The following is a 27,237-nucleotide window of genomic DNA, read 5'->3' on the forward strand; positions in this document are numbered from 1 at the left end:
AGGGCCTGATGGAGTTTCACCCCTCTTCTGGAGTGTCACGTGGTGTGGACTGCATCACTGCAACCCCCCCCCCCCAACCCAGTGATGCCACTGAGGACAGTAACTCTTGTGATGTACCTTCAGGCTGATTCTGAGTAATGGCAACCCTACCCTAAGTTTCCTTTGGCAAGATTTCTTCAGAGGGTGTCTGCCATTGCCTTCCTCTAAGGCTGAGAAAATGTAACTTGGCCGAGGTCAACCAGTAGGTTTTTATGGCTGAGCACAGATTCAAAACTTGAACTCCCAGTCCGAATACAACAGTAAAACCAGTACCACACACTACTTTTTCTTTCCTTCCAAATGAAGTGTGTCCGTGATGTGTAATTTTTGTCTCCCGGCATCATCTCATTGCTTCCGTGGCATAATCCTTTCCCATTTCTACTATACAGTTTGTGATACAAGTGTCAACTCAATTGAACAAGACTGATGGTAATTTTTTGTTGTTGTTCAATAAATCTATTGGATGTTATGATCCTAAGGATGCAGTCTTTTTTGACTTCACAATTCACAAATGCTTTTGCTTTCTTGTTCTTGGAAATGCCCATTTCCAAGATGATGTTAAAGAGACTTGCAAACTTAAGAATTAAAACAATCCCCTCTGCCTTATGGAAATCCCCTCTGAATCCACTTGCGCAGTTCCCCAGCTTTTTTTCTTGATTGCATATGCCTCTGAAATTGTTTATTATTATTATTATTATTATTATTATTATTATTATCATCGTTAACATTTTTATAGAGTGCTGTAGAATTTGCATAGTGCTTTACATAGTAGAAATCCAAATGAAATAAGAATAAAAACCTACCGAGTGGCATATAGTCTAAAACATCAATATTACCAATTTAAAACATCTCTCAAATAATACAGCAAGCACACAATCAAAACATAAACATCATGACAAATTAATTTTGGTTTATGTATCTGGCATGAGTGCTTTTAAACTGGTTTTTTTTAAAAAAAGATATGTTTTTGTTTGGTTGAATTCTGGATTGGTTGAAATGTACAAATTTTGGAGGGGAAATATAATGAACACTGCTTATTTTTGATGTATTGCTTACTTCATGATGAATTTGCCCTTTTTGCCTTAATTGCCCCAAAGGTTTGTAAAAAGAAGCTTCCCTTTCAGAGGCTCTGAGGTACCTGCATCGAATAAGCCTTGTTTTCTAAGTATGTCTGCTTTTGGGCTTCCATCTAATACTGCTGTTCCACATCTATAGACTCTTTAGATTCCCATCTGACATCTAAAACTTCACTGAAGCCTCCTCCCACTACAACCATAAGATCATAAGAATCTAAAGCATTCTAATAGTCTGAATGCATCTCTCTTAAAAACATCCAAGTGACTATAAAGGAGCTCCTGAGTTCTGCTGCTATCTTGGATGATGACTAGGCACGCCTCCCCCATTACTCCTTTAATTGTGATGATAACTTAATGACTATTGATATAATTGTTAAGGGAAAGATAATATACCTGTTAAAAGAAATATGAGGCAACAAGTACTACTTCATATGCCGGTATGAGATTATGCAAAAGAATAGTGGAGAAATCAAGTACAGACCTGATCTGAATGTTTAAAAAATGCTGGCGTAGTTTTGTAATGCTCAGTATCTATCCCAGCATTTACAACCGATTCTTGGAGAAGCAAACATTCATAAATTCCAAGTCATAAACTAAAGTTTGAACAGGGACAATGGCTTCTCAGCACGCTACACATATTAATAGACTGCCCTTCATAACAGTTTTATGAATAGATCTATAAGTATGTCAACCAAAATGGATATCATAGGAAAGATGGAGGCTGGCAAAAGGATAAGTCATCCCTAGATGTATTCAAATGATCTCTAGAAGGTTTTAGATATTTTTCTTTCCTTATGAAAGGCTTGTCTGATTTGGCTGTTTCTTTTCACATGTACATAATTAGTTTTATTTTAAAAGTTTGCTGAAACATGTTGAACTACTGTTCTTCTTTTGGGATATAGCAACCTATCCTTATTTTTTTCTATGGCCTGTTACAGACTGCCAAAATAAAGCTGCTTCGGGTCTCTTTGGAGGTATGCTATTTAAATGATGCATGGGTCCTAAGAGTCCAGAGGTTGCGCCAAAGCCACACTCCATTCCTAAGCACTGGAGTGCAGCATACCTCCAAAGAGACCCAAAGCAGCTTTATTTTGGCAGACTGTAACAAGCCTATGTCATTTCTACCCCTGGTACCAAATTTTCTGTTAAAGAAGTAATGCCTACAAACACATCTACTTCGTTTACTACGGTATACAGTCAGCCCTCTGTATCCACGGATTTCTTATCCACGGATTCAACCCTCCACAGCTTGAAAATATTCAAGAACTATATAAATTCTCAAAAGCAAACCTTTGTTTTTCCATGTCTTTAAAGGTACACCATTTTACCATTCACTGTATATCATGAGACTTGAGCATCCACAGATGTTAATATCCATGGAGGGTCCTGGAACCAAACCCCAGCAGATAACAAGGGTCCACTGTACTTGTAATGTTGTGCCAAACCAAGTTATACATAAAACATTTTACATTCCCAAGAAAAAATGTGACGTTCAGTCAGTAAAGGGTGCTAATATTGCAATTTCTCAATTTTTCTGAATGTTTCTATTTTTCCCCACCCAAACCAAAAGCCCTGTTTTTTAACCCATGGCTTCAAACTTCTGAAAATTTTACATCTCTAAACACAACAAACGTATTTGAAAGCAAATTTTCTTGCTTTAATACTTTAAGAGACTATTAATAACTGAGCAGCTCCAGGAATTAGTTTACAAATGCCAAGCTGTTTCTGCTAATCAGAAGGAACGTATCCACTGTTCACAATCCAAGTGTCATTTTATTTACCTAGTTTCACTTTGATTCCCCACCCACACAACCATTGACTGCATATATACCTGAGGTTCAAATATTGTAGGTCACTCCTCTGAGGAAAACGATTATAATCCATAAAAACGTATGTTAAAATAAACTTGTTAGTGTTGAAAGTGCCAGAAGGCTACAGTCTCCCCTTTTAACATCAAAAATAACTATGACATGTATGTACCATCATTTATCTAGCCTCTTGTTTTTCTGCAAGGATTCCCTAACTGCGGTTTGTTCATTTGTTTATTATTGCTTTCATGTTGAGACTATTTGTGTAAAAGATGCAAAAAGGAGATGATTGTTAGTAATAAAATTTATTCGGTCATTGACCAGTATAAAAACAAATCACACAAGCAACATATCAATATAACAATAACAAATTAAAATATAAACTGATAGTAGACTGTACATGTACGGTATCAAACAGTTCTTTCTACACGGTAATAAAATGGCCATTTGACAGTTGAGGGCGCAGTTTACAAACAATATAACAAAATTTAGCCACCTTAAGGGATACTGTAGGATCATTGTTGTCCAATAGGAGGCATAAATAAAAGGAGTCAGGTTTGTCTGGGAATTTACATAGTAGTGGGCTAATCAGTTGGTGACGAATGTCTCTATAGAATTGACAATAAGGGAAAACATGCTCCTTGGTTTCAACAGCGCCCGAGCCACATGGGCAAAAACGGATTTCAAAAGGTGTTTTTTTAAATCTACCTTCCAACATGGCTGTGGGCAACACATTGAAACGTGCCAGAGTTAGAGCCCTTCTGAACTTCGGGAGAGTAACATGGAACAGATATGGAGCTGGGGAGGGGACCAAAACTTGAGCACTGAACATGACATATTTTGAAAGGGAAGTTGAGTCCATATATCTTTCTGCTTCTAGGATTTTTTTTTAATAGTAGATTTGGCTCTATCAGTGTCAAGCTTTAAAATTTCATTTTTATTGAGACCAAGCTCATTTAATTTCTTAAGGAGGGAAATTTCCCAAGAGGATTTAAAGGGATCCAGGAAAATTAAATTTGTCAGACCTCCAGAAGTTTTATGCAATTTTTGCCAATAGGTGAGTATACTAATCCACAGACTAGATTCTATTTTAATAGTCCCAGCCTCCCTTCTGAGAACAGCGTTCGGAACACAATGGGCAACCTGAAAGATTCTCCTAAGGAACTTAGTTTGCACACGTTCAATTACATTTATGTTACTATATGGTCCCAATTGGGCTCCGTATAGCAATTGAGGGCGAACCTTGGCATTAAACAGTTTAATTGCGGCCGGAATGAACTGAACACCTTTAGTGAAAAAAAATCTTAAAATAGCCGTTATAGTTCTTTGGGCATTACTAATGACAAGTTCTGAATGGGCTGTTCTCCTACCAGAGGTATGAAATACAATCCCGAGATATTTGAAAGTCTTAACCTGCTCTATATGTTCTCTATCAAGTCTCCATTGTCTCAATTTGGGGCGGTGAGCAAAGGTAAGAATCTTAGTCTTGGAGGAGTTAATTGTTAATTTCTCCTCTTTACAAAACAAAGCAAGAGAATTTAGGGCTCTTTTAAGTCCGATGGGAGATAATGAGAGGATAACGACATCATCCGCATAGAGCAATGAGTTTATATGCTTATTAGCCAGCTTTGGAGGATGAAAAGAAAGATTGTTCAAGGCAGAAACAAGGGAATTAATATAAAAATTAAATAAAGTGGGGGCTAGGACACATCCTTGCTTTACACCCGTCTTGACAGGAATAGCCTTAGAAACATGACCTTGGAGACTGCATCTGACCTTAATGTTAGAATTCTCATGGATCTTAATAAGAAGCAAGAGGAGTCGTTTATCTATATTAGTGCACAATAGTTTCTCCCACAATCTAGATCTATTAACTGAATCAAAGGCGGACTTAAAATCTATAAATGCCGCATATAATGGTTGACCATAATGGAGGTATTTTTCAACAAGATATTGCAATCAGAGATGATTGTTTATTTTTTGCCTGATCAAGATAATGTTTATGATACTATTTTTTAAAAATTTATAAATCAATGTCAACTATTGAAAGTATTTACTTTATTTTATTTAGCTTGCCTTCTCCTGACATGAAACCCAAGGCAACTTACAACAAGGTTAAAACAAGATAGAGCTTAAAACTCTGATGATAAAAAAGTTAAAATACAGTTAAATATGCTCTTAAAATATTGTTAATTTAAATAGTGTAAAATCATGTAAAAACCTAGCGATAAGGATAAATACAGCACATGACCCCATAAAAAATTCCCTGTTGTAATTCTGCAGTCAATTATAAAGTTAATAATAATACTAATTTTTATTTATAACCCGCTTTTCCAAAAATAGATCAAAGCGGGGATGTAGTATTTATGTAGATGTAGTATTTATACTCAGTGTTTTAGAATGTAGCCAACCACCAAATTTTCAAAAACCCTAGTATATTTACCTCTGAAGTAAAGATCAAACTACAGTCCAATATTAGAATACAACTTTTTTGCCTTTGAGAAAAGGAGCTGGAAAAACTGAAGACAATCCTTGCCAAAAAAAACAGAGGCTTGATCCAGACTGTTGAGTCATGCTGTAATCCTTCTGAAATGAATGGGATGCTGGTCATCATGAGTATCTTCTAATAATATTGGTTCCTTTGAGGTTGTTCAAACCAAATTTTTAAGAATGGTTTTCGGAGTTCCAAACTGTGTGCCAAATATTATTCTTCATTTAGAAGCTGGCCTATTATCAATTGAGGCACGCATCTGGATTCGCAAATTTAACCTTTGGCTAAAAATGCTATTTATACCAGTTGGTTTGGCTCCATTAACGTTAACAGACTCTTTTACTTGAGCTTGGAAGAAATCTTTATTTATGAAACTTTCTTATATTGGGTTGTCATTGCCATATGTACTCTCGCTGGGTTATAACAAGGCAAAAATTGCCATCATCCAGCAAATTAAGGATATTGATTGTCTTCTTCTCTTTCTGCTGCCTTCTACCTTCCACCATTATAGTCTTTACCAGTGAGTCATGCCTTCTTATGATGTGACCAAAGTACGACAACCTCAGTTTGATCATCTTGGCTTCCAAGGAGAGTTCAGGCTTGATCTGTTCTAGGACCCATTTGCCTCTCTTTTTGGTCATCCACAGTATTCTCCGTATTCTCCTCCAACACTACATCTCAAATGAGTTGGTTTTCTTCCTATCTATTTTTTTCACTGTCCAGTTCTCACATCCATAAATGCTGATGGAAAATACAATGGATTGGATAATTCTAATTTCAATGTCAGTTGTATATCTTTATATTTTCTGATTTTGTCTTCTTATTTCTTCACTGCTGTTACCACTCTTATCAATGTTTGATCCAAGGTATGGGAACTCTTTTACTATTTTGATTTTCTCATTCTCTAGGTTGAACGTATGTAGATCTTTCATTATTTTTGTTTTCTTTGTGTTCAGCAATAAGCCTGCATTTGCACTTTCTTCCCTGACCTTCCTTAGTAATTGTTCCAAGTCTATTATATTTTCCACTAGCAGTATGGTGTTCTCCACATATCTTAGATTGTTGATGTTCCTTCTTCCTATCTTCATTCTTTCTTCTTCTGAGTCTAACAATTACTTTCCTGCTCTTCTTATGATATTTTCTGCATACAAGTTGAACAGATAGGGTGATAAAATGCAGTCTTGTCTGACCCCTTGTCAATTGGGAAGCACTCGTTTCTCCGTATCCTATTCTAGCAGCAGCCGCTTGTCCTAAATACAGATTTCTCATCAGGACTAGCAAATCTAGTGGCACTCCCATGTTTTTTGTGATCTGTGCAGTCAAATGTTTTGCTATGTAGTCTATAAAGCACATTTTGATTTTCTTCTGTAATTCTTTGGTGCACTTCATTAGCCATTGTATGTTTCAATGGGATCCCTAGCACCTCTTCCTTTCCTGAATCCCACTTGTACCTTGAGATTTCTCTCTCCATATATGATTGGAGGCTATACTTCAGAAATTTGAGCATAATATTGCTTGCATGGAATATTAATGCTATGGTTCTATAGTTGCTGCAGTCTTTTGTGTCTCCTTTTTTTGTGGATTGGGAGATATATTGATCATTTCCAGTCTGTTGGCTACTGTTTTGTTTTTCATATTTGTTTGCATATGTTAGTTATTACTATTGTTGATTCTGTCTGTATGGATTGTAGCAATTTTATTGCAATATCACTGGCTCTTAGTGATTTATTTTTCCCTATATCTCTTATTGCAGTCTTATTATGTCACTCTCTAATCCTGGCATTCAATAAGGTGCAGACATATCTATTAAAGTGGAATCACAGTGTTATGATTCTGTAGTGTGAAATGGCCCTGTAATGAGTAAAATCACATTACATGATTCCCTCTTTCTACCAATACTGAACAGACAAGCCATTATGTCAAGCAACATTGACAGATCAAAGCACCCTAGTTAATACACTTTCCATGCTTTATTCTATTGAACAGTTGTTTGTTAAAATATCAGTTGTCACTTATCTCAAAATCAATTGGAGGAAATGTTTAAGCATTCAGTATTTTAAGTGTTCTTTTATGTCACATTGAAAATCACGTTCTCAAATTCTTGAGTTTGTTGTAGAGGAAGGGTTGGCAGTTGGCTTAGTTAAATGCAAATTCAGTGTTATCAAATGATTGGGAATGAAAAATAGAACCGTAGATTGTAATAAAAATGAGCTTCACGATCATATTGAAAACACTGCATAAAGTTCTAGTTGCCTTTATTCTAAATCAATATTTTAGAGTTCAAGAGAGTACAGAAAGGAAGCAATGAAGGCTACATCAGGGACGTAGCTAGAATTTTAGGAAGGGGGGGGTCCAGACTAAGTGCCACCATTATAATGGGGCTTGGGTGTGGTGGCGCAGCAGCACGCACCATTCATTTTTCTAATGGAAGGAAGGGGTCCGGACCCCAAGAACCCCCCCCCCCCCCTTGGCTACGTCCCTGGCTACATGCTAACATGATATCTATAGGTAGTGAGGTGGAAATTAGTGATGAGTGGATTTCTCTAATTATGTTCTGTAACTAATTGAGAAAAGTTTAAATGCCTGTACACTTGATTTCATCATCTGCTGCTGATATTTTAAGTTTGTCTAAATGAAAGAATTCAACCCTCTCCCCTTCGCCACAAAAGTATACTCCCCAGTCACACCCATTCATCTAATATGCATATTGCTGGTGAAAAGTCCACAGAAGAGTCGTCTAATAGGTGCCCAGATAAGCAATCTGCCTTGTGAAATTTCTGTTGAAAGTATATTTTATCACATATCCCAGTACAACCAAATACTTCCCAGGCAAAATTGTTGTGTTTTTTCTTGTTTTGTTTTGTTTTGTTTTACATGTTTTTATCAGTGTGTATATTGGTTCCTGTGCTCAAGAAAGCAGTAGTGTACTATGGTACTGTATTCCATGTGACAACCTTCACTTACCATAACAAGTATAAAATTGACCAAAATTTATGATCTGGGAGATCATACACTCAGTGTCTGAAGAATTCAAAGACACTGGTGAGTTAATATGGGAAAGCAGTATGCAAAGGGATCTTGGAGCACCTTTGAGACTAGCTGAAAAAAAGAAGCTAGTAGCATGAACTTTCCTAGATTAGAGTCTGCTTCCTGAGATGTATATGGAAGCTAATGCTGCCAGCTTCTTTCTCTCAAATCTCAAAAGTGCTACAAGATCCCTTTGCATACTCAATCAAGATCATCACACGGGGTAAAAAAAGGGATGTTCCTGTCCTTAACCCATCCTTAAGGCGTGATTGCATGAAAATGATCATATGATGTTTGTCCTTATCCCATCCTTCTGACATTCTTATCATGCGATCACAATAAGATAATCTGACAACGTCATGCTTATCTCATCCTTCTCCCATCACTGAAGTGGCATGGCCCCATCACTGTCTATTAACAGAAAGTCCCATTAAAACAATGAGGCAGCCACTGATGGGAGAAGGGCAGGATAAGCGTGACATGATAAAGATGGGGTAAGGATGGGAGCGATCCCTCCTATACCCCATGTGATAATCTCCACTGTTTCAGTGTAAGCATAATTGAGGTGGGAGGGGAGCAACGCACTTTCTTTGATCATTGTAATTATTGTTCCTTGGTACAAGGCTTATGTTAATTCTTCTTCATCCAACTTGAATTTTGTTTGACCCTGCCCACAAAATTTGGGAATAGTAGATTATAGCTGTGCCAGAGAAGCAGAAATGTAATAACTGACGCTTACTAATATTGTGAAAATGGAATGGTACACAAGTGTAGTATCTTCAAGCAGATGTTAATAGCAATCAGTTGGGCTATTGTAAATCCACACACGGGAAGAATTTGGAAACTACAGGAAATTATCTAGAGATGTTGCATACTAAAGAAGTCTTTGTAACTGTAGGTGTTGACAAGACTGAGGAGGAAGTAGTAGTAAGTGTAAATGATAAAAAGAGATAAAGGAAATAAAGAATAGCCTGCGGTTTTGTTCTAGTAAACTTGAGCTCTAAAGCCTTCTACAGGCAGGAAACAGAGAAATTATTTATAGAGAGAGAGAGAGAGAAAAACCTCTAGGGAAGACTCTTTAGTCTGAAGAATCATTGCAGGGAGAGAACTAAGCTGATGGAAGCCTTCCCTTTCTGAATAAACAAAAAGCCTTTCTTTTTCCAGTGAAGCGACAAAAGAAATACACCTATTGGTTAATAGAAATGTTACCTAATTTTTGTGTGTGTATGCATGTGTGTGTGTGTGTGGGGGGGGGTCTGGTAGGGCATCCACAAATTGTATTCAATGGGGAGATTAATTTAGCTCAACAATTTAGTAGTGAGAGGGCCAAGGTAATTTCTGGCTTGGAGCTTGGCCTTTGTATAACAGTTCCAAACAGATAATTCCAGAGGCATTTTCCAAATTAATGTAGTTTACTTAAAAAGGGGGGTTCACACACAAGCACACACTTTCACTCACACACACACACACACACATGAACTAAAGCAAAGATAGGAGATAATTGTGAGTTTCATGGTTGCTAATAGGTAATAGGAGCCCTGGTGGTGCAGTGATTAAATGCCTGTACTGCAGCCACTCACTCACAAACCACAAGGTTGTGAGTTCAGTACCGACAGGGGCTCAGGGTCAACTCAGCCTTGCATGCTTCTGAGGTCACTAAAATGAGTTCCCAGCTTGTTGGGGGAAATTAACTTACACATGGTAAACTGCTCAGGGAGTGCTTAAGTGCACTGATAAGTAGTATAGAAACGTACAATACTTGCTATTGCTACTTGCTATAAAATTCTACCGATCTTGATGCTCCGATTTTGCAACAGACAGACTAAAAGTGGCTTAGAGCTGCCTGCAGAACATGGGGTGGCCAGCTACTGACATGCCAAGTCAAAATCAAACAGAGGTTCTGCCCGGTTTCTGATTAGACCAATTTGCTATTCTCTGGGCACATGTATTTATACCCAGAAGTGGACCCTAAGGGCAGGATTTCAGAAGTTGATAGCCTTAAGTGACTTTCCCAGGGGATTGGAATTGGGTGTGATGTGTAATAATGACTGGACAATAGGCATGAATGTTCTCAAATGAAAGAAGTTTCATTCCCAAAGGGAAACTTTCTTTGTCTGTTATATGCAAACCATTTCCCAGTCCAGCTCACTATTACCTTCTGATAGTGACGGGATTATGCTGATTCCAATCTTGAGAGATTTCATTATGGAAAGCAGTGTGTGGGATGAAGGTTTTGATCTGCTCAGGCAAATTGTTAGGGTTTCTGGCAAACATTTCTTATTTTTGCTGAACTGTTTTTATAAGACTATGTGGACAGAGAGGAGAAAAGCCCCCAGCACTGAACAACATAAATGAATACCCACAAGGAACAACTAAAATTGGTGTCTGTCTTTCAGGGAATGAATCTCCCAATGCGAACCTCATATTTTGTGTTTGGGTTCACGTTGTTTCTAGTTTATGGCAACCCTAACGTGAACCTATCATAGGGCTTTCTTGGCAAGATTTGTTTAGAGTGGGCTTGCCTTTGCCTTCCTTTGGGGCTGAGAGAGTGCGACTTTCCCAAGGTCATCCAGTGGGTTTCCATGGCTAAGTACGGATTCAAACCCAATAGTTTTAATACCCAAACCAATAAACCACACTGGCTCATAACACGTTATGCTAATCATTTCAAAACTTTGAGATGGAAAATGTGAGGGACAGAGTAATTTCTCCCTATTTTTGTTTTAACAAAGCTAGCTTGCAGTTTGTTTCCTGGCACTATTCAGAGTGATGGTTCTTAGCCACAGAGCCCTAAACAATTTAGGACCAAGATATTTGAAGGCCTGGGTAGTCCCAGTATGATCCTATGTGAACACTAAATCCAAGATCAGAGGTTATATGTCCCAGCCATTTTGAAGCATGTTTTGCTGGGACACGGCCTTTTTAGTTATGGCACTCTCTTTCTTCACCTTTCTTGCATAATTCATCAGGTGTTAGTGTGGGGAAAAGTTATGTCTTTTTGTTTTTACAGTGAATCATTTTTCTCTTGCTCTTAGTTTTACTGTATGAAGTTGGATTTTTAAAAATTATGTTGTATATATTTTATAAACTGTTGTGCAATCCTCTTTGCGTTTCTTGAAAAAGAGGCAGAATTCTAATAAAAAAAATAAGGTTCACATTTCATTTTTTTAAAAAGAAAAAATGCTTACCTGCAAAGGAAGGATGTGGTTCACTGAGATTATGTATATCTTATGTGACAGGAAATATGTTCTAATTTCCTGGCTCATTTATTTTGGATGAAGATGCTGACCAAATTCAGCTGATACCCATATAATGAACTGCTGTGGTATGTGATAAGGCTGTATTTAGATTACACCTGAGGTTCCTCAGCCAGCAGTTTATCTCTCTCCACAAGGAAGTCACGTCTGTATCTAACATTCCAAAATCCTGAGCTGTCACATTGCCATTGAACAACAATCACAGAATAAAAACTTTTTGTACCAGAAACTGCTTTGCCTTACTCTCCTGTTGGTTCTGAATACCATTTTTATGAATGCATGCACCCATTGCCTCACTATTTGGAGACTTGCAGCATCATGCAAGTAGGGAGGCACTATTATATTATAGCCCATTAAAAGGAAGATCACCAAGACTTTCTGAGAATTTTGTGGGAGGAGGAAACGTGATGCTTCAGCAAAATTCCCAGTAGTTTAAAAATAGCAGGCTACAAGACTTTGCATGAGAGTAGGAGGAATAGGCACCATGGAACACAATAGAATTCATTTGGCATAAATATACCTAGTTTGTGCCTAGGCTTTGCGCTCTATGCATATGATGAAGTATATTTTGTCTATTAAATCTTAGATTATCAACTTCATCCACAGGGGGTAACTGCTAGTATTTTGTGTTTTTGCAAACACACAGGATCTATATCTACCTTTATCTACTCAACACTGTATACCCGTAAAGATTAACAGGTTTTATTTGGCATAAACCTTCATGGACTGACACCCACTTTGGGCATATCTACATTGACCAAAGGAACTGGTTTCATCCTCACAGGGCCCTGTCCACACTGCAGAAGGCAAAAGCCCTGATTCAAGTGCAGACTGTCTTCAAGATATGGCCCAGTTCGGCACTGACTCTTGGCCATCCCTTCCTTAATCTGGTTCAAAAAGACTTATCAGGAAAATCTGAGCAGCAATGCTGGGTGGCTGTCTACACATATGTCCCATTGTGCCACCCAGTGCCACCACCACTGGTGCAAATCACTCCTTCTGAGGCCTCACCAATGGACCCAGCCACACTCAACCAGTGTGAATGCTGGTGGTACAGCAGGACACATGTGTAGACATCATTGCTTTGGAATGTGGAGTTAAAGGGGAATTCAGGTCAACTTCAGGGCCAGGATACTTGGGACCAGACTGGAATATTCTGGCTGGTGTAGACCTGCCCTTCAACAGATGACTAAGGAGTTGCCTCGACTGGAAGATATTCATACATACATTTGTGGTGGGAGGATGTAATTAGTGAGATAAGAGGGAGTGGAAATGTTAAAAGTACAAACATTTATCATTATCTTAACTGGTATTAACAAGCAACAGTTGGGTGGGAGAACAGTCATCCTAACATATATGAGCTGCTTAGCATCTGCATTGTGATGAAAAGTGGCGAAGGTAAAAGACAGTTAAAGCTGTTTTCCAGTTATAATGAAATATTTATTCTGCATCACTTAAGAAAATGAGATCACATTTTCCTCCTTTCTTTGCATCTTGCCCTGTGAATTAAATGGCATTTTCTCTCAGGAGCCTCCGGTTGTATTGTCATGGATCTGTGCCTTTTTGCTATCAGTGAAAAGTCAATAGCAAAAAAAGTGATCTGAGAATACCACTAAAAGTGTCTGTGCATGACAAAAATATTAATTTTTTGTTGTTGTCCTTTTATTTGTATTACTCTAGCAATATAGTTCAGTACATTGCTGAAGCTCTCTGATAGTGTAATGCAGACTCTTGGAGGTGTCTCAGTCATAACATTGCCATATATTGAAGCCAATTTGAAGGCAATTAACAACAAGAAACAACATATAAGTCCACTTTACATGGTTTCTCTCTCCATATTAACTGCCAGAGCAAGTGGGTTTCCTAAGAAAAGGTGGTGGCCATTGACACATAGGTAATTCAATGACCAGCCAGAATTTTCAACTTGGATCTCCCTGTTTCAAGTCCAGCATTTTAAACATTACTCTGTACTGGTTCTCTCAGATCAGTAATTGTAAAAAATGGTATGAAGGGAAGGTAAAAATAAATGGCATGAAGTCTTCATAGTTGGAAAAAAAATGCTACAATCAATATGCCCGATTTGCATAATTAGTGTATTTTGCATAATTAGAATAATTTGTATAATATTCAAAATAGATGCCCAGATTTGAGGAAGTGGAGTATGACAACCTAGATCAGGCATGTGTAGGACTGAGTTGTAAAGCACATTCTTCACGAAGCCTTTGAAACTATTGCAAAGCAGGACAGTTAAAATCACCATTATTATTACAGACTGAATAGGACTATGTGCTCTTTGACTGATTCTGTATTTTATTTACTATAAAAACTCCCTTTTCTTCTTTTCCAACAGATGTATGAAACATTTCACAATTCTGTATTAAGGTACAAATACAGAGGCTCGCGGCTTGTTAGAGTGAGGTATGTAACCCTATAGTCCAAAGACATAGCAAAATCACTTCTCTCATGTAGAACAAATAGTGGTTGTTTTTACCTCTGTTTATATATGCCAACAAATTTTAAGTTACCATAGTTCTCTACTTGATTATAGATATATGGAGCTCTTTACTTGGGAAGTGAAGGACCTTCATTTGAGTTAGTACACAAATTAGTGCAATTGTATAGTGTTTGGCAAGCATGCGTAAAGGCCAGTTTGTGTGCCTTTGAGGTTAAGCAATAAAACAAGAGAGGAAAGATAAATCCACAAGCCAGTTGTGATCCTAAACAGATTAGTAATAAGTGTTAGTATTTCAATAATAATAATAAGTATTATTTCTATACTGAGTTGCAGAAATTGTACTCCCATCAGACTCTAGTTTCCATCAATGCCAACCAGCCTCACCAATGGGAATAGTAATTCACCAGCATCAGAAATACCAGTTATAGAGCTTCAATTTGTTTAAAGTGTTTTATATACATTATCTCCATTCTCCATTGTTTTATCTCCCTTTAACACTGCACTTTTAATACCATGGCTTCATCTAGTGGAATCCTGGGATTTGTAGTTCAAGGAGACACTAGGGCTCTCTTGCTGAGAATTCTAAGTATCACTCCCTGAACTCAAAGACATAGGACTTTATTACACGGAGGCACTTACATGGGCGAAATGTTGCTGAACTGTTTCAGAAGTGCAAAGGTGGATCGTTCATCTCACTTCTAAAACGTAATTGAGGCTTCCCGCTTTCCTTCCATCAATGAAGCGTTCATGGAGAAGCCATTTTTTGAAAAACAGGATATCTCTATTGAAAAAATGGCTTCTCAGCAAATGCTTCATTGATGGAAGGAAAGCGGGAAGCCTCAATTACATTTTAGAGGCACGACAGACGATCCCACCTTCGCGCTTCTGAAACAGTTCAGCAACATTTTACCCATGTAAGTGCCTCTGTGTGATAATCTCCATAGATGTGTTAGTCTGGAAAGTCAGTATTCAAAGGGATCTTGTAGCACCCTTCTTTAACTGAAAGAAGGAAGTTGGTAGCATGAGCTTTCCTTAGACCACATGCATCTGAAGTTGGGCCAAGTCTACAAAAGCTCATGCTACTAGCTTCTTTGTTTCATTAGCTCTAAGGTGCTACAAGATCCCTCCCTAAACTGTTAATCCTAGAATTCAAAGGGATGGAACCATGACAGTTAAAGAAGAAGAATAGCTGTATAATTGTGCATTGTGAAAGACCTCTTGATCTTTCTTATTTCTGATATAGGAGAAGAATCCCTGAGGAAATCATTCACGGGGAAATTAAGGAGGGTGTTGAAAGCTATTCAGCTTCCCTTCTCCATACATCCCTTTCAATATAAATATCTAACTCTTAATCAATAGGTGAATGGATGAAACCCATTAATGCACAACCATGGCTTTGATGGTGACCCTGAGATTACCCTACAAGATGATAATTTACATGCCATTTGACTTGAGGATTATACAGTCTAAACAACTAAGCTACATCAGTTCTCAGTTCAAGTGTGATAATTTTATTCTTTACTGTATATATGAGTGCAAGTTTTATGTATATATATGGATTTATCAAGACAATCAAGTGTTGCATAACATCCATTCCTTAAGAGTGAGCCAGTGATAGCTACAATTTATAAATCACAGCCTGACCTTCTCAAATTGTTTGCTGTGTTCCATCATCCAACGTATACTTGCAATATGGTCCCTCATGCCGCTTCCTCTTTTGAACCCAGTTTGGATATCTAGCATTCTCACCCCATATATGGTAAACGTTTTTGTTGTAGAATTTTGAGCCTACCTTTGCATGCAAGGGAGATTAATGCAGTGGTCCAGTAGGTTACTAAAATCCCTGGTGTCCACTTTCTTGGTGATTGGAATGTATATAGAGCATTTCCAATCTGCAACCAACTGTTTTATTATCATGTTTGTTGGCAGATTTTGGTTGGAACTGGTATGCCTTCTGTTCCTAGTGATTTATTTCTTCCAAGGACTTTGAATGCATCTTCCACTTCATTTTGTAAAATTGTGGGCTCATCTTCAGATTTTTCTTCCTTGAATTAATCTGTCATCCTTTCATCATTCACTTGGAGCGTGGTGCAGTCTCTTTCTTTGGGTTGTTTTAAAAAGAGGCTGTTTGGTATATTCTTGAATGGCAGGGGGTTGGACTGCATGGCCCTTGTGGTCTCTTCCAACTCATGACTCTATGATTATATTTCTTTTATATAGTTAAATATAGTGTATTGTTTCCATCTTTCTTCTTTTTGGTCTGGTAGTGTATCCCCCTGCTGATTGTAGAGCATCCCTACTCTTGTTTTAAATTTCCTGTTGATTTGGTTTCTCAGATCCTGTGGAAAATTTTCTTGTTCTACCTTTTTGTTGTCATCTGCTACTTTTCTGCACTGATTGTTATAGCAGTTCCCTTTGTCCCTGCAGACATGTTGCTGAACAGTTGCATTCATGGTTCTGACTCTGTTTTTGTCATCTGTTATTTTTGCTTCTCATCTGCCCAGAACTGCTTGAAGAATTCCATCTAACGTCACATTAGAATTTTCTTTCTTTTTGTATGCAGATAGTGTCTTTTTAAATTCTTTCCTGATAATGTCCCTGGCTTCAATCTAGAGTTGTTCAGGCTCCTGATTTATTAGGTTTAATAGTGCGATTCTAGTGTTCACATTATCTTTAAATTCTACAGGGATGTTCCTGTAGAAAAATGGTAGATTTGATGTTTTTTGGTAGATGGTAGATTTAATGTTCTTCTTAATGTTTTAATATTATAAGATCATGGTTTGTGCCACAATCTGCTTCAGGTCTTATTTTCATAGAAAGAATGAAGCTTTTCCATCTTCTTGCTTTTCCACCTTCTTCTTCCAGTTATGTAGTCTATTTGATTTCAGTGTTGGCCGTCAGGTGATGTCCATGTATATAGTTGTCTCTTTGGTTTAGGAATGTAATTCTTCACTAAGGATATAACCACACTGCAGAAATAAAACAGTTTCATACTTCTTTAACTGCCATCATATGGTATCCTGGGATTTTTAGTTTTATGAGGTATTCAGCCTGGTCTGTCATAGAGGTCTGGTGCCTCATGAAATTATAGATTCCACGCTTCTGTGGAATACAGTAATGATAGTTAAAGTGCTGTCAAAATGCTTTGATTCTGCAGCATGGATAGCTCTAAAGGTTTCTTTCTTCCTTTCTTTTGAAGTTAGCCATGAGTAATTTCAGCAAGTTTCTTCCCACTGTGAGAAAGTTTTCAAAACCCATGCAATTTTTGAAAGCTGTTTGCAGTTCAGAATTTATTCTGCATAAAATTCACATGTGGTTGATTTGCATAGAAAACAGTGGTTTGTGCGTAGAAAACAGAATTTTTGTGCAGAAAATTATTTTTCCTGCATTGAAACTTTATTTTCAGTAGAAAACACGTTGCTTTCTGCACAGAAATGCTGTTTTCTGCATAAAACAAGCATGTGCAGATTTTGCACAGAATATTCTCATTAGTCCAGGATTCCTCAGCCCAGGGTACTTTTGCACTGAACTGGGCAAAGTATTCCAGATGAGATCTGAGCAAGGCAGAATAGAGTGGCATTATTACTTCCCTTGATCTAGACATCATACACCTATTGATGCAGTGTAGAATTGTATTAGCTTTTTTAGCTACTGCATCACACTATTAGCTTATGTTAAGCTTGTGGTCTACTAAAGCTCCTTGATTAATTTCACATGTGCTGTTGTCAGGACAGGCGTTACCCATCCTATATCTTTGCATTTAACTTAATTTATTTTAATTAATCAATTTTAATTTTTAATTTAATTTAATTTAATTTAATTTAATTTAATTTAATTTAATTTAATTTTCACTTAAGCCCTTATTTGCACTGGCCAGGATACTCCAGGGGCAGCCTGGAGTATCCTGGTCCCACAGCTGCCCTGATCTGCCCCTGTTACTTAGCCCTCTATTCCTCCGGTGTGCATGGGCATCCTACTGGGCTGCCCAATTTCTCTGCTGCCACTGTCACAGGTTACTTCCTTCTTAGGTCAGAATGGGATACCCAGCAATGCACCTGATTCTGACCTTAGAATAAGTGAGCCGTGGTGGTAGCAGCCACACCAGGCAGCCCAGCAAGATGGCCATGCAAACAGTTGCTGCGCTGTAGATCCCCAAAGATCTAGAGTAATAGGTTTTTGCATGTGTTTAAACCTTGTTTTGCCTTGGTTCTGGTGTAAGATGTGCTGGATGACATCTGGACTGCCTGCATCAGAACCAGGGATTGGGCCATGCATTGTCCAAACAGGACAATGCCAGAATGGCAGGTCTTTTGGCTAATGCAGACAAGGTTGCGTAAAGTACCTTCCATTTTTCCCTGTTGGAATTCATTTTGTTAGCTTTAGCCCAGCTGTCTAATCTTGTTGCTCAGTAGCTGTTTGGCACATTTAGTCTGGCTCGTCAGCAAAAGTTTGATGTGGGAGACTATTGCAGCAGCAGTCCTTCCAGTAGCATAGTCTTTTGCCTCACATGAGCATGCAATCCCGCCTGCATGGAAAGGTAATGCCAAAATATTTTATTTCCCATTAAAAGTATTTCCAAAGGTTCCTTCAGCTGTCAGTTGTGGGTAATGTGGGGACAGTGCTTTGATATTAGATCAAAGTGTATGTAAGTTCTTTCTCTAATTCAAGCAGTGAAAATATCTAATACATAGATATCAAAAAACTTCTATAAAAATATTATATATGCTTGCTCTACCAGAAGGCAAGATTTTCTGAGTCTTTTCAAATGGATTCAAGTGACAATTGCAAAGTTGTCTCTGTGAAATAAGTATAGTCCCTTATTGTTGGTGGTGTATTTAAAAGGTATCAAGGATATTGTTAAATCTGTATTCCCTACCAGATTATGCATCTAAATTCTATGGCCTGGATCCTTTTGGTGAATTACAATGGTGAGAGTCAGACTTACACCATTAGAACTCACTTTTTTTGTTCATTGTTGAGATCAGACTTCTCTACTGACCACACAATGTCCAAATTCCCCACACCAAACCCATCTTTTAAGCACTGCACCCCATTTTGTGTTATTGAAGAGCAAGTCAAAAAGCAGAGACCCGTCAAGCTGTTTTTCTGTTGCTGGATGTGCTGCAAGATCCAAGATGTGCTGGATGTCATCTGCAGGGACCTCCCAAGGTTTTTTTTAGAGAGGATAGCATGAGGACATATAGTTGCAGAGTAGTAGATACATGCCATACTTCTTTTGAGGCAGGATTCCAGACTACATTTTAATGTGCAGTTCTGTATTTAAAATAAGGATGGAAAGAATATTTGAATGCTTGATGTGGTGGAAGAAGAAAGGGACTTTTCAAATGTCCATAAATGCTAATGATAGAAATTTTCCTCAAGCCCCTTTCTCAATTTCCCCCATCCTTGAGCAGACTCACCTCCAAATGCCATGTGGCAAGTGGGCATGAGAGAGCCAGAAAAGGACCCTGAACAGCTACAGCCTTCCACATCCTTCACTGTCCTCCCACACTCCCCAGTAGGTCTTGCAGGATGTGTATGTATGTGTAAAGGCTGCATCAACCAGATCTTTGGATGCTTTCCCTCTCTGGAGACTTTCTCCACATGGCAGGGCTTTTTAGAAACTGTATAGTTTTCAGAGATATCAGGCAGTGGGGGAGACTGATTAAATTATTTGTTCTCCCTTGTGGGAAAGAATAATTTAACACAGCACTTCTCTAATTTAAAATCAGTCTCTTTTCTGAGATATTTATAAACTCTGGAGTTCCATGTCTTAGCAATAACACTTTCCTTTAGTGTTAGGTTTATGTTGCAAATATACTTTTTTTTTTCCGGAGCAGAAGCCCAGGGACAATTATGGTATTTACACAGCACTTTATATAAGCCCTTAATAGCCATATTTGACAGGTCATTGTCATATCACCCTGAGGTGACACAATTCCAGATGCTTTAGTTTTAATCTGGAAATTAGCATTAACACAGTCAATTGTGGACATTAACGGATTTGGAGGTGACATGCTTAAATGACTGCTCTCTGCCTCTGGATGTATTTTTCACAGGGGTAGGCATCTAAGGCAGTTGCTTATCTGTGTGCCTTCAAGTAGTTTTCAATATATAGTGACCCTAAGGCAAAGCTATTCTGGGATTTTCTTGGCAAGTTTCTTCAGAGAGGGGTTGCCATTGGCATCCTCTGAGGCTATGAGAATGTGACTTGCCCAAGGGCACCCAGTGGTTTTTTGTGGCTGAGCAGGGATTCGAACCCTGCTCTCCAGAGTCAATGCCCAAATCACTACACCACACTTATCTATTTCTGGAAAAAAGAAAATGGTTGCCCGATTTAGATTGGCCTTTGCGCTGCCCCTGTCACGTGCTAGGGGTTGGTGAGGACGCACCATCCATACCGGCCTCACCCCTAGCACGTGATGGGGGCGTCAAAATGGTGGCATCCTGTACACGGGTGCTTCCATTTTGACGTGACGGACGCATAGCATCCACACGTCCCGTCGCGCTTGCGATGTCACGAGTGCGCCATTTGTGCACTTGGGTATTGCAAGTGTGACGCAAAAAGAACCGGCTTTTTGCGGGTTCTTTTTCCGCTGCCGGGAAGCCTCACCATTTGGCAGCTGAGGCTTCCCGCCAGCAGAAATGGAGGCGGCAACAGACTGCCCTTTTTGGGCAGTCTGTATCTCGCCAAAAAGAGGTTAAAGTTTTGCATAAAATGTACCCATGCTAATTTCAATTTGTAGATGCAAATGTAAAAATACTTGTTATAATTTAAATAGAACTATAATGAATCTCACCACAGTGAGGAAGAGGATTATGATCTAGGGACTTGGGTACCTGCTTAATCTACAGGGACAGTATGACAGAAAACTGAAAGGCCCCTATTCTCCCATCCTCTCCATTTTAATTTTAAACTAAACTTAGACTGAACAGCCATTTTCAACAAGGGGTATGTATCCTTTGTAGAGGTAGGTACATGCAGGGATTTTAAGGGGGAGGGGTAACAGGGGGCAATTGCTCCACCTCACATAAGAATGAGGCTTCCACATATGAAGTGGGGCACATCAACACTGGCGTTGCTCCATTGGTTCCAAGTCAGTTCTTTCAGATTTCCACTCATCCGGAACATAGAGGGAAGCCTCAATTACACTTTAGAAGTGCCAGGCATGACCAGATCCTGACACTTCCTCAACAGTTGGATGATGTTTTGACCATGTTTGCCCTGTGTGTGATAAGGTTCTATGATAGTGATGGGTCTGAGAGAAAGCCCTACCACAAAATCTTAAAATTCAGGCCAGCTTGTAGAGAGAGATCAGACCAGATCTTTGGGATAGCCTGGACCCAAGATGTTTACCGCTTTAGAGGTCATAACCAAGTGTTTGAATTCTTCCTGAAAATTGATTGGTAGTCCATGAAGCTATTTCACCTGGGGTTTGAATCTTTCCTGTAAGCAGCATCAATCAGCAACCTGGCCATATAATTTTGGACCTGTTGAGGTTTCTGAACAGTTTCCAAAAGAGCTCCACATAGAGCACATTACAGTAATCCAAAAGGGATTTAATGAAGGCATGTGTCATCATAGGCAGATCTGACATCTCCAGGAATGGGTGCAACTAGCACAGTACACATTTAAATGAAAACTGGGCATTCAGACTCAACTCTGAGTCCAGGATTATACCCCAGCTCCAAACCTGATATTTCAAGGAGAGAGTAACTCAATCTAGCATAGGGCATGTGTGTGTGTGACTTCAAGTCTTCCATCGACTTATATGACCCATGAATTCCATAGGGTTTTTTAGGCAAGGAACTCTCATAGGTGGTTTTTCCAGTTCCATCCTCTGAAAAATAGCACAGATGATGATGATGATGATTTTTTACCAGCCTCTCCCCATGGATTGAGGCAGGGGACAACAATAATTAACAGACATACCACATCAGTTAAAACATGCCAGATAAAATATGCATCAATTTAAAAGGACAAATAAGTTATACACATATTAAAACAATCCACATTTGAAATTCATCATTTCAAATCCATAATTTAAAAATAATCTGGATAAACCTGATGGAATATACATGCAGATATATTCCCTACATGCCTTACAACTGACCAGGAGCATTTGTCTTGTCTGGAGTAAGTTTCAATTTATATACTCTCATCCAGTCCATTACTGACAACACTCCTTAAACAGCTTCCTTGGAGCTAAGTGGGAAGGAGATATAAAACTGGGTGTCACTGGCCTACTAGTGAATGAGCAAAAAGTTTAGGGGAGATGGACACTCGGCAATTTTATTTAAACAGTGTGTTGCACTCAAATGCAATGAATGTATTTAAAAAAATGTTAAAATACTATAAAAAGTAATTCAAGCCTGTGGGCCACGCCCTACAGACATAAACGTAAAATGAACAATCAGTACTGGGCCAGAATGGGAACATATACAGTACAAGAAATATCTGTTCATTTGTGCCTCACAGAATGAGATAAAAGGGTATACAACAGATTAGAGAGTGCACAATGACTAACAGATTAAAAGGGATAATGCAGTATGCCCATTACAAAATAATGAATATTGACCAAACGCGTTTCGACATATGTGTCTTCCTCAGTGGTCATGTACAACTGTAAAGATAAAATGAAAATGGGTCACATACATTGCCATATAAATAGTAGCAAACTGCATTATCCTTTGTAATGGGCATACTGCATTATCCCTTTTAATTTGTTAGTCATTGTGCACTCTCTAATCTATTTTTTTAAATACATTCATTGCATTTGAGTGCAACACACTGTTTAAATAAAATTGCCAAGTGTCCATCTCCCCTAAACTTTTTGCTCATTCACCTGCTTGTGTTTGTTTAGGGATTCACCTCCCAGTTTTTTTCCTTTATCTGTTTCAGGTTCATTTTATCTTTACAGTTGTACATGACCACTGAGGAAGACACATATGTCGAAACGCGTTTGGTCAATATTCATTATTTTGTAATGGGCATACTGCATTATCCCTTTTAATTTGTTAGTCATTGTGCACTCTCTAATCTGTTGTATACCCTTTTATCTCATTCTGTGAGGCACAAATGAACAGATATTTCTTGTACTGTATATGTTCCCATTCTGGCCCAGTACTGATTGTTCATTTTACGTTTATGTCTGTAGGGCGTGGCCCACAGGCTTGAATTACTTTTTATAGTATTTTAACATTTTTTTAAATACATTCATTGCATTTGAGTGCAACACACTGTTTAAATAAAATTGCCGAGTGTCCATCTCCCCTAAACTTTTTGCTCATTCACTGGCCTGCTAGTGACATCAAACTAAAAAAGCCAAGATAACTTCTCCCAGTGGTTTTATGTAATAATAACAATAATAATAATAATTTGTTATTTCTATTTCACACCTCTCCCTATGGATCGAAGTGGGATCACAACAAAATTACATACAATCATACAAATACCAAACATTAAAATTCTCTTAAAATAACCCTCCTATAACACAGTAATACAACATAATACAATACAATATAAAATAATACACTTGCCGAACCAGAGTTAATCAGGAACTCACCCCTGCAGTGGCTTTGAGTCTAAATGTCTAAACTCAACAAGGTAGTTATCTGACTATAACATCAGAATTATGGTGGCTTTTGACACATCCACAACAACCACACCATACTGCCCAGCACAACTTAGGGCTGATGCAGACCATCACTAAAACCCACCTTCTGGGTGGCTTGGGGGTGTAGCATGCACATGCCTCATGCCCTGATGATGCCCTGAAGGCACCCAGAGCAGCTGCACGTTAGATGGCTTCTGGGTGTCTTGAGGGTGTGGTGGTAACCTGCTGGGAACCTGCCACAGGGAAGAGCCATTAAAGGCAGCTTTTCTACGGCTGCAAAAAAAAGCGGTTGAAAACTGCTCCATTTTTAGCCAGTGCCATGGTGAATTGGGGCTGCAGAGTGCAGCTGCCATGATCCCAATCCATCTTTGGGTGTGGGAGCTTCACGCCGCTTCATCCAGGCCATCTATTTCGGCCCTTAGTCTAGAATGTGGCTAGCAAAAAATTTGGTACTAGATATTACTTAACAGGCCCATGGTAATCATGAAGGACATGAAGTCCTGAGCTGCTCCTGACAAAGTGGTCTCTATGTGGAAGTTGGAATATCCCAAGACAGCAAGCAGGGGAGACCTGAACACCACCGCTGAGACTAGCTCAGCCAGCTAGGGAAGGAGACTGTTGAATAGCGGGATGGACAGTATACCAACAAAATCCCTATTCTGTCCTCGCCACCTGCCTTTTAAGTATACATGCTCAGGCACAGTAAGCTGTGGAATGGAACACCTACTGAAAGAGATGGAATCTCTAAAAAAATACTTGGATACCTTGCTGCCATGTACTCAGATGTTATCATTGTAAAATCTTTAACAAGGTGTTACCTTTCCCTTTATTCCTATCAAGAATAGAGGGTGTGGTCATCTTTTTCCAAAGTTGCTTCTGCACTTCTTTACTTTCCTAAATCGATTTCACCTAATGCAAGCTGCTTACTGACATAATAGATGGCAAAAGTAGAGTAAATAGCATATTTGTGTCCAAGAAAGAATACAGCTGATTGTGTCTGTCACTAGCTCTTTGATATGGATTTTAAAGCTGAGTTATTAAAGGGTGAGAGGATGTATTTTGGTATTTGCAGAGGTGTGCCTGAGAGAATTGGCCTTAATTTGTGAGTGTGGTGCAGCACAGGAAGAAAGGGTGAGGCAAGGGTGAGGAGAGGAGGGAAAACACTGTGGAAAGTTCAGAGGAACACCCATGATAAAGTCAATGAGATAATAAGTTCTATATAGACTTAATTGTGATCTTTATTTCCTTTGAAAGCATGTTGACAGCCTTTGACGGTTAGAGCTACATTTTAAATTCTTTAAAATCAAGACATTGATTTCTGTTTTTGCACAGGAATGTATATCTCTTCCTCATTCAGCATTTGATGACTTTTAGTAGTGTGAATTGTCTCCACTGGAAAATGTTCCCTTTGAGTTTGCACTGGATGCCAAGGGTGTTCTGTCAGAGATTATTAGCAGGCTATATTTACACATGCTATTCACCATAATTTACTCAATAAGCAATGTGGGATGAGTTAGCCTCAGTAGTACATTTGCAATGCTTGTGGGATGATGGTTCATCACAAATGTTTCTCTGCAAGCAGCACAGAACATACTAGAATTTTACAAAGAACTATTCATGACTAGTAGTGAATGAGAACCATCCACTTTGATGATTTGAATGGGACAGGCATTTCTGAACCTTTAAAAAAAATTCTGGAGAAAACCTGGGCATTTTCTATGAATTCTGCAAAGTATGGACAAATCCAGTGGGGAGGAATAGACATCTCCACAGCCAGCAACCTTTTCACTTGCTAGTTTCTCTTCTTCTGTTATTTTCCCCCCTTTGCTAGAAGTTTGGGGACATTTTTCATCGCTTTTCACATTTCAGGACTTTGTGAAAATGTTGTGAAGGTTTTATTTGCACACAAGATGTTTGGAGTGCAACTTGTTTGTACAAAGAGTGCTTGTCTTTTTGCTCTTGTATAGAGGTGAAAAATCTTGCAGCAGCGTACAGATTTTTCTAAAGAGCGTTTCAATGTGTCAAGACACCCTTTCTTGTCAAGAACCAAAACATTTGTGAATCATATTTATCTTTCTCCAGTTACCAAGTTGTCTGTAGAGGGAGGAAAACAGAAGTCAAGTTTCTGAGTTGTTCCTCACTCTCTGCAAAGAATGCTTTTGGGTCTAGTAACAGATCTCAGTGTTTTCAAATTCTCAGTTGTGGTTTCTTCCTTTCCAACCCTTGCCACCCCTTGATAGATTTGAGGAAATGAAATGGAAAACTGTTAGACGAGAAGATGGGTGGTAAAGCACTGCAGTTTAAGGAGATTATCACACTGCAAAGAAAGGGTAGATGTGGGATTTAACTCTCAAAAATGGAGTTTATCACGCTGTCCCATAACTGGGTAGTATGCAACCTGTATTTAATCCTGCTTCTCCAGGCTTCTCATGCAGTTTTTCAAGAATGGGAAAATCCCATTCTTGAAAAACTGTGAGAAGTCTGGAGAAGCGCAGATTGCATACAGGATGCTTACTGCCCAGCTATGGGGCAGTGCAATAAAATGTATCTTTGACTGTTAAATCCCACATCTATCCTGTGGGCGAATTGCTGTGCAATAATCTCTTATATAAAGAGTTGCAAATGGGCAAGAGGGTTCAGGTGAGGAATTTCCAAACAGGTGGAGTTTGAGTCTGAACAACCTCTTTCTCACATTCTTCATCAGTATTGATGATTAGAGGTCGAAATGTTACTTTTTAAAAACTATAATTCCCAGAATACCTTAGCCAGTTAGTGGGGATTTCAAAGCTTGTTGTTTCCTTTTGCCATTTGGCGTAATTTCAGAGTGTCAATATATAAATAGAGGTGCACTCACTTCTCCTCATTCCTGAATCATAGCACTTGCAAAAATCATTTGCACAATGCAGTTGTGATGTCAACAGTAATATCCTACAACAACCTTTGGGTAGGATGAAGAAGCCACTTTTGGGTAGGAGGGAGGACATTCCAAAAGCAGCATTGCTGTGAAAGATCCATTCCTTTCAGTGAGTGTTGCTCATCACCCTCCAAAGTGTCATCTCCTCCATACTATTGGACAAGAACAGGAAGGGAGAGAAATCATTTGACAGCTTGTTACATCACATCTGATTGTTACTGAAAATTGCAATTGGATCCAAAGCAACATGCATGACTGTGCTCTCCTACCTAAATTTAGCAACAGACAAACAGGTAGTTGCAATACTTTAAAAAATAGTTTTTTGTGGGTTTTTGGGGCTATGTGGCCATGTTCTAGAAGAGTTTATTCCTGACGTTTCATCCGCATCTGTGGCTGGCATCTTCAGAGAATGCATTCTTTGAAGATGCCAGCCACAAATGCTGGTGAAACAACAGAAATAAACTCTTCTAGAACATGGCCACATAGCCCCAAAAACCCACAAAAAACTATGGATGGTGGCCATGAAAGCTTTCGACTAAAAAAAATGGAAAAT

General features: G+C 38.7%; 1 protein-coding gene across 1 annotated transcript in view; it reads left to right on the top strand.

The window, feature by feature from the left end:
* LOC149309382 (transmembrane protease serine 11C-like) overlaps positions 1 to 27,237 on the top strand; it is an 89,855-nt gene that overhangs the window by 36,161 nt on the left and 26,457 nt on the right. Inside the window, exon 4 of the mRNA XM_089532238.1 lies at positions 14,049 to 14,116. Within this exon, the coding sequence (XP_089388364.1) occupies positions 14,049 to 14,116 (68 nt within the window). The remainder of the gene's footprint in view (positions 1 to 14,048; positions 14,117 to 27,237) is intronic.

This window comes from Sceloporus occidentalis, unplaced genomic scaffold (genome assembly GCF_023333645.1).
Source record: "Sceloporus occidentalis isolate IW3139 unplaced genomic scaffold, rSceOcc1.0.p SCAF_7, whole genome shotgun sequence".
NCBI lineage: Eukaryota > Metazoa > Chordata > Lepidosauria > Squamata > Phrynosomatidae > Sceloporus > Sceloporus occidentalis.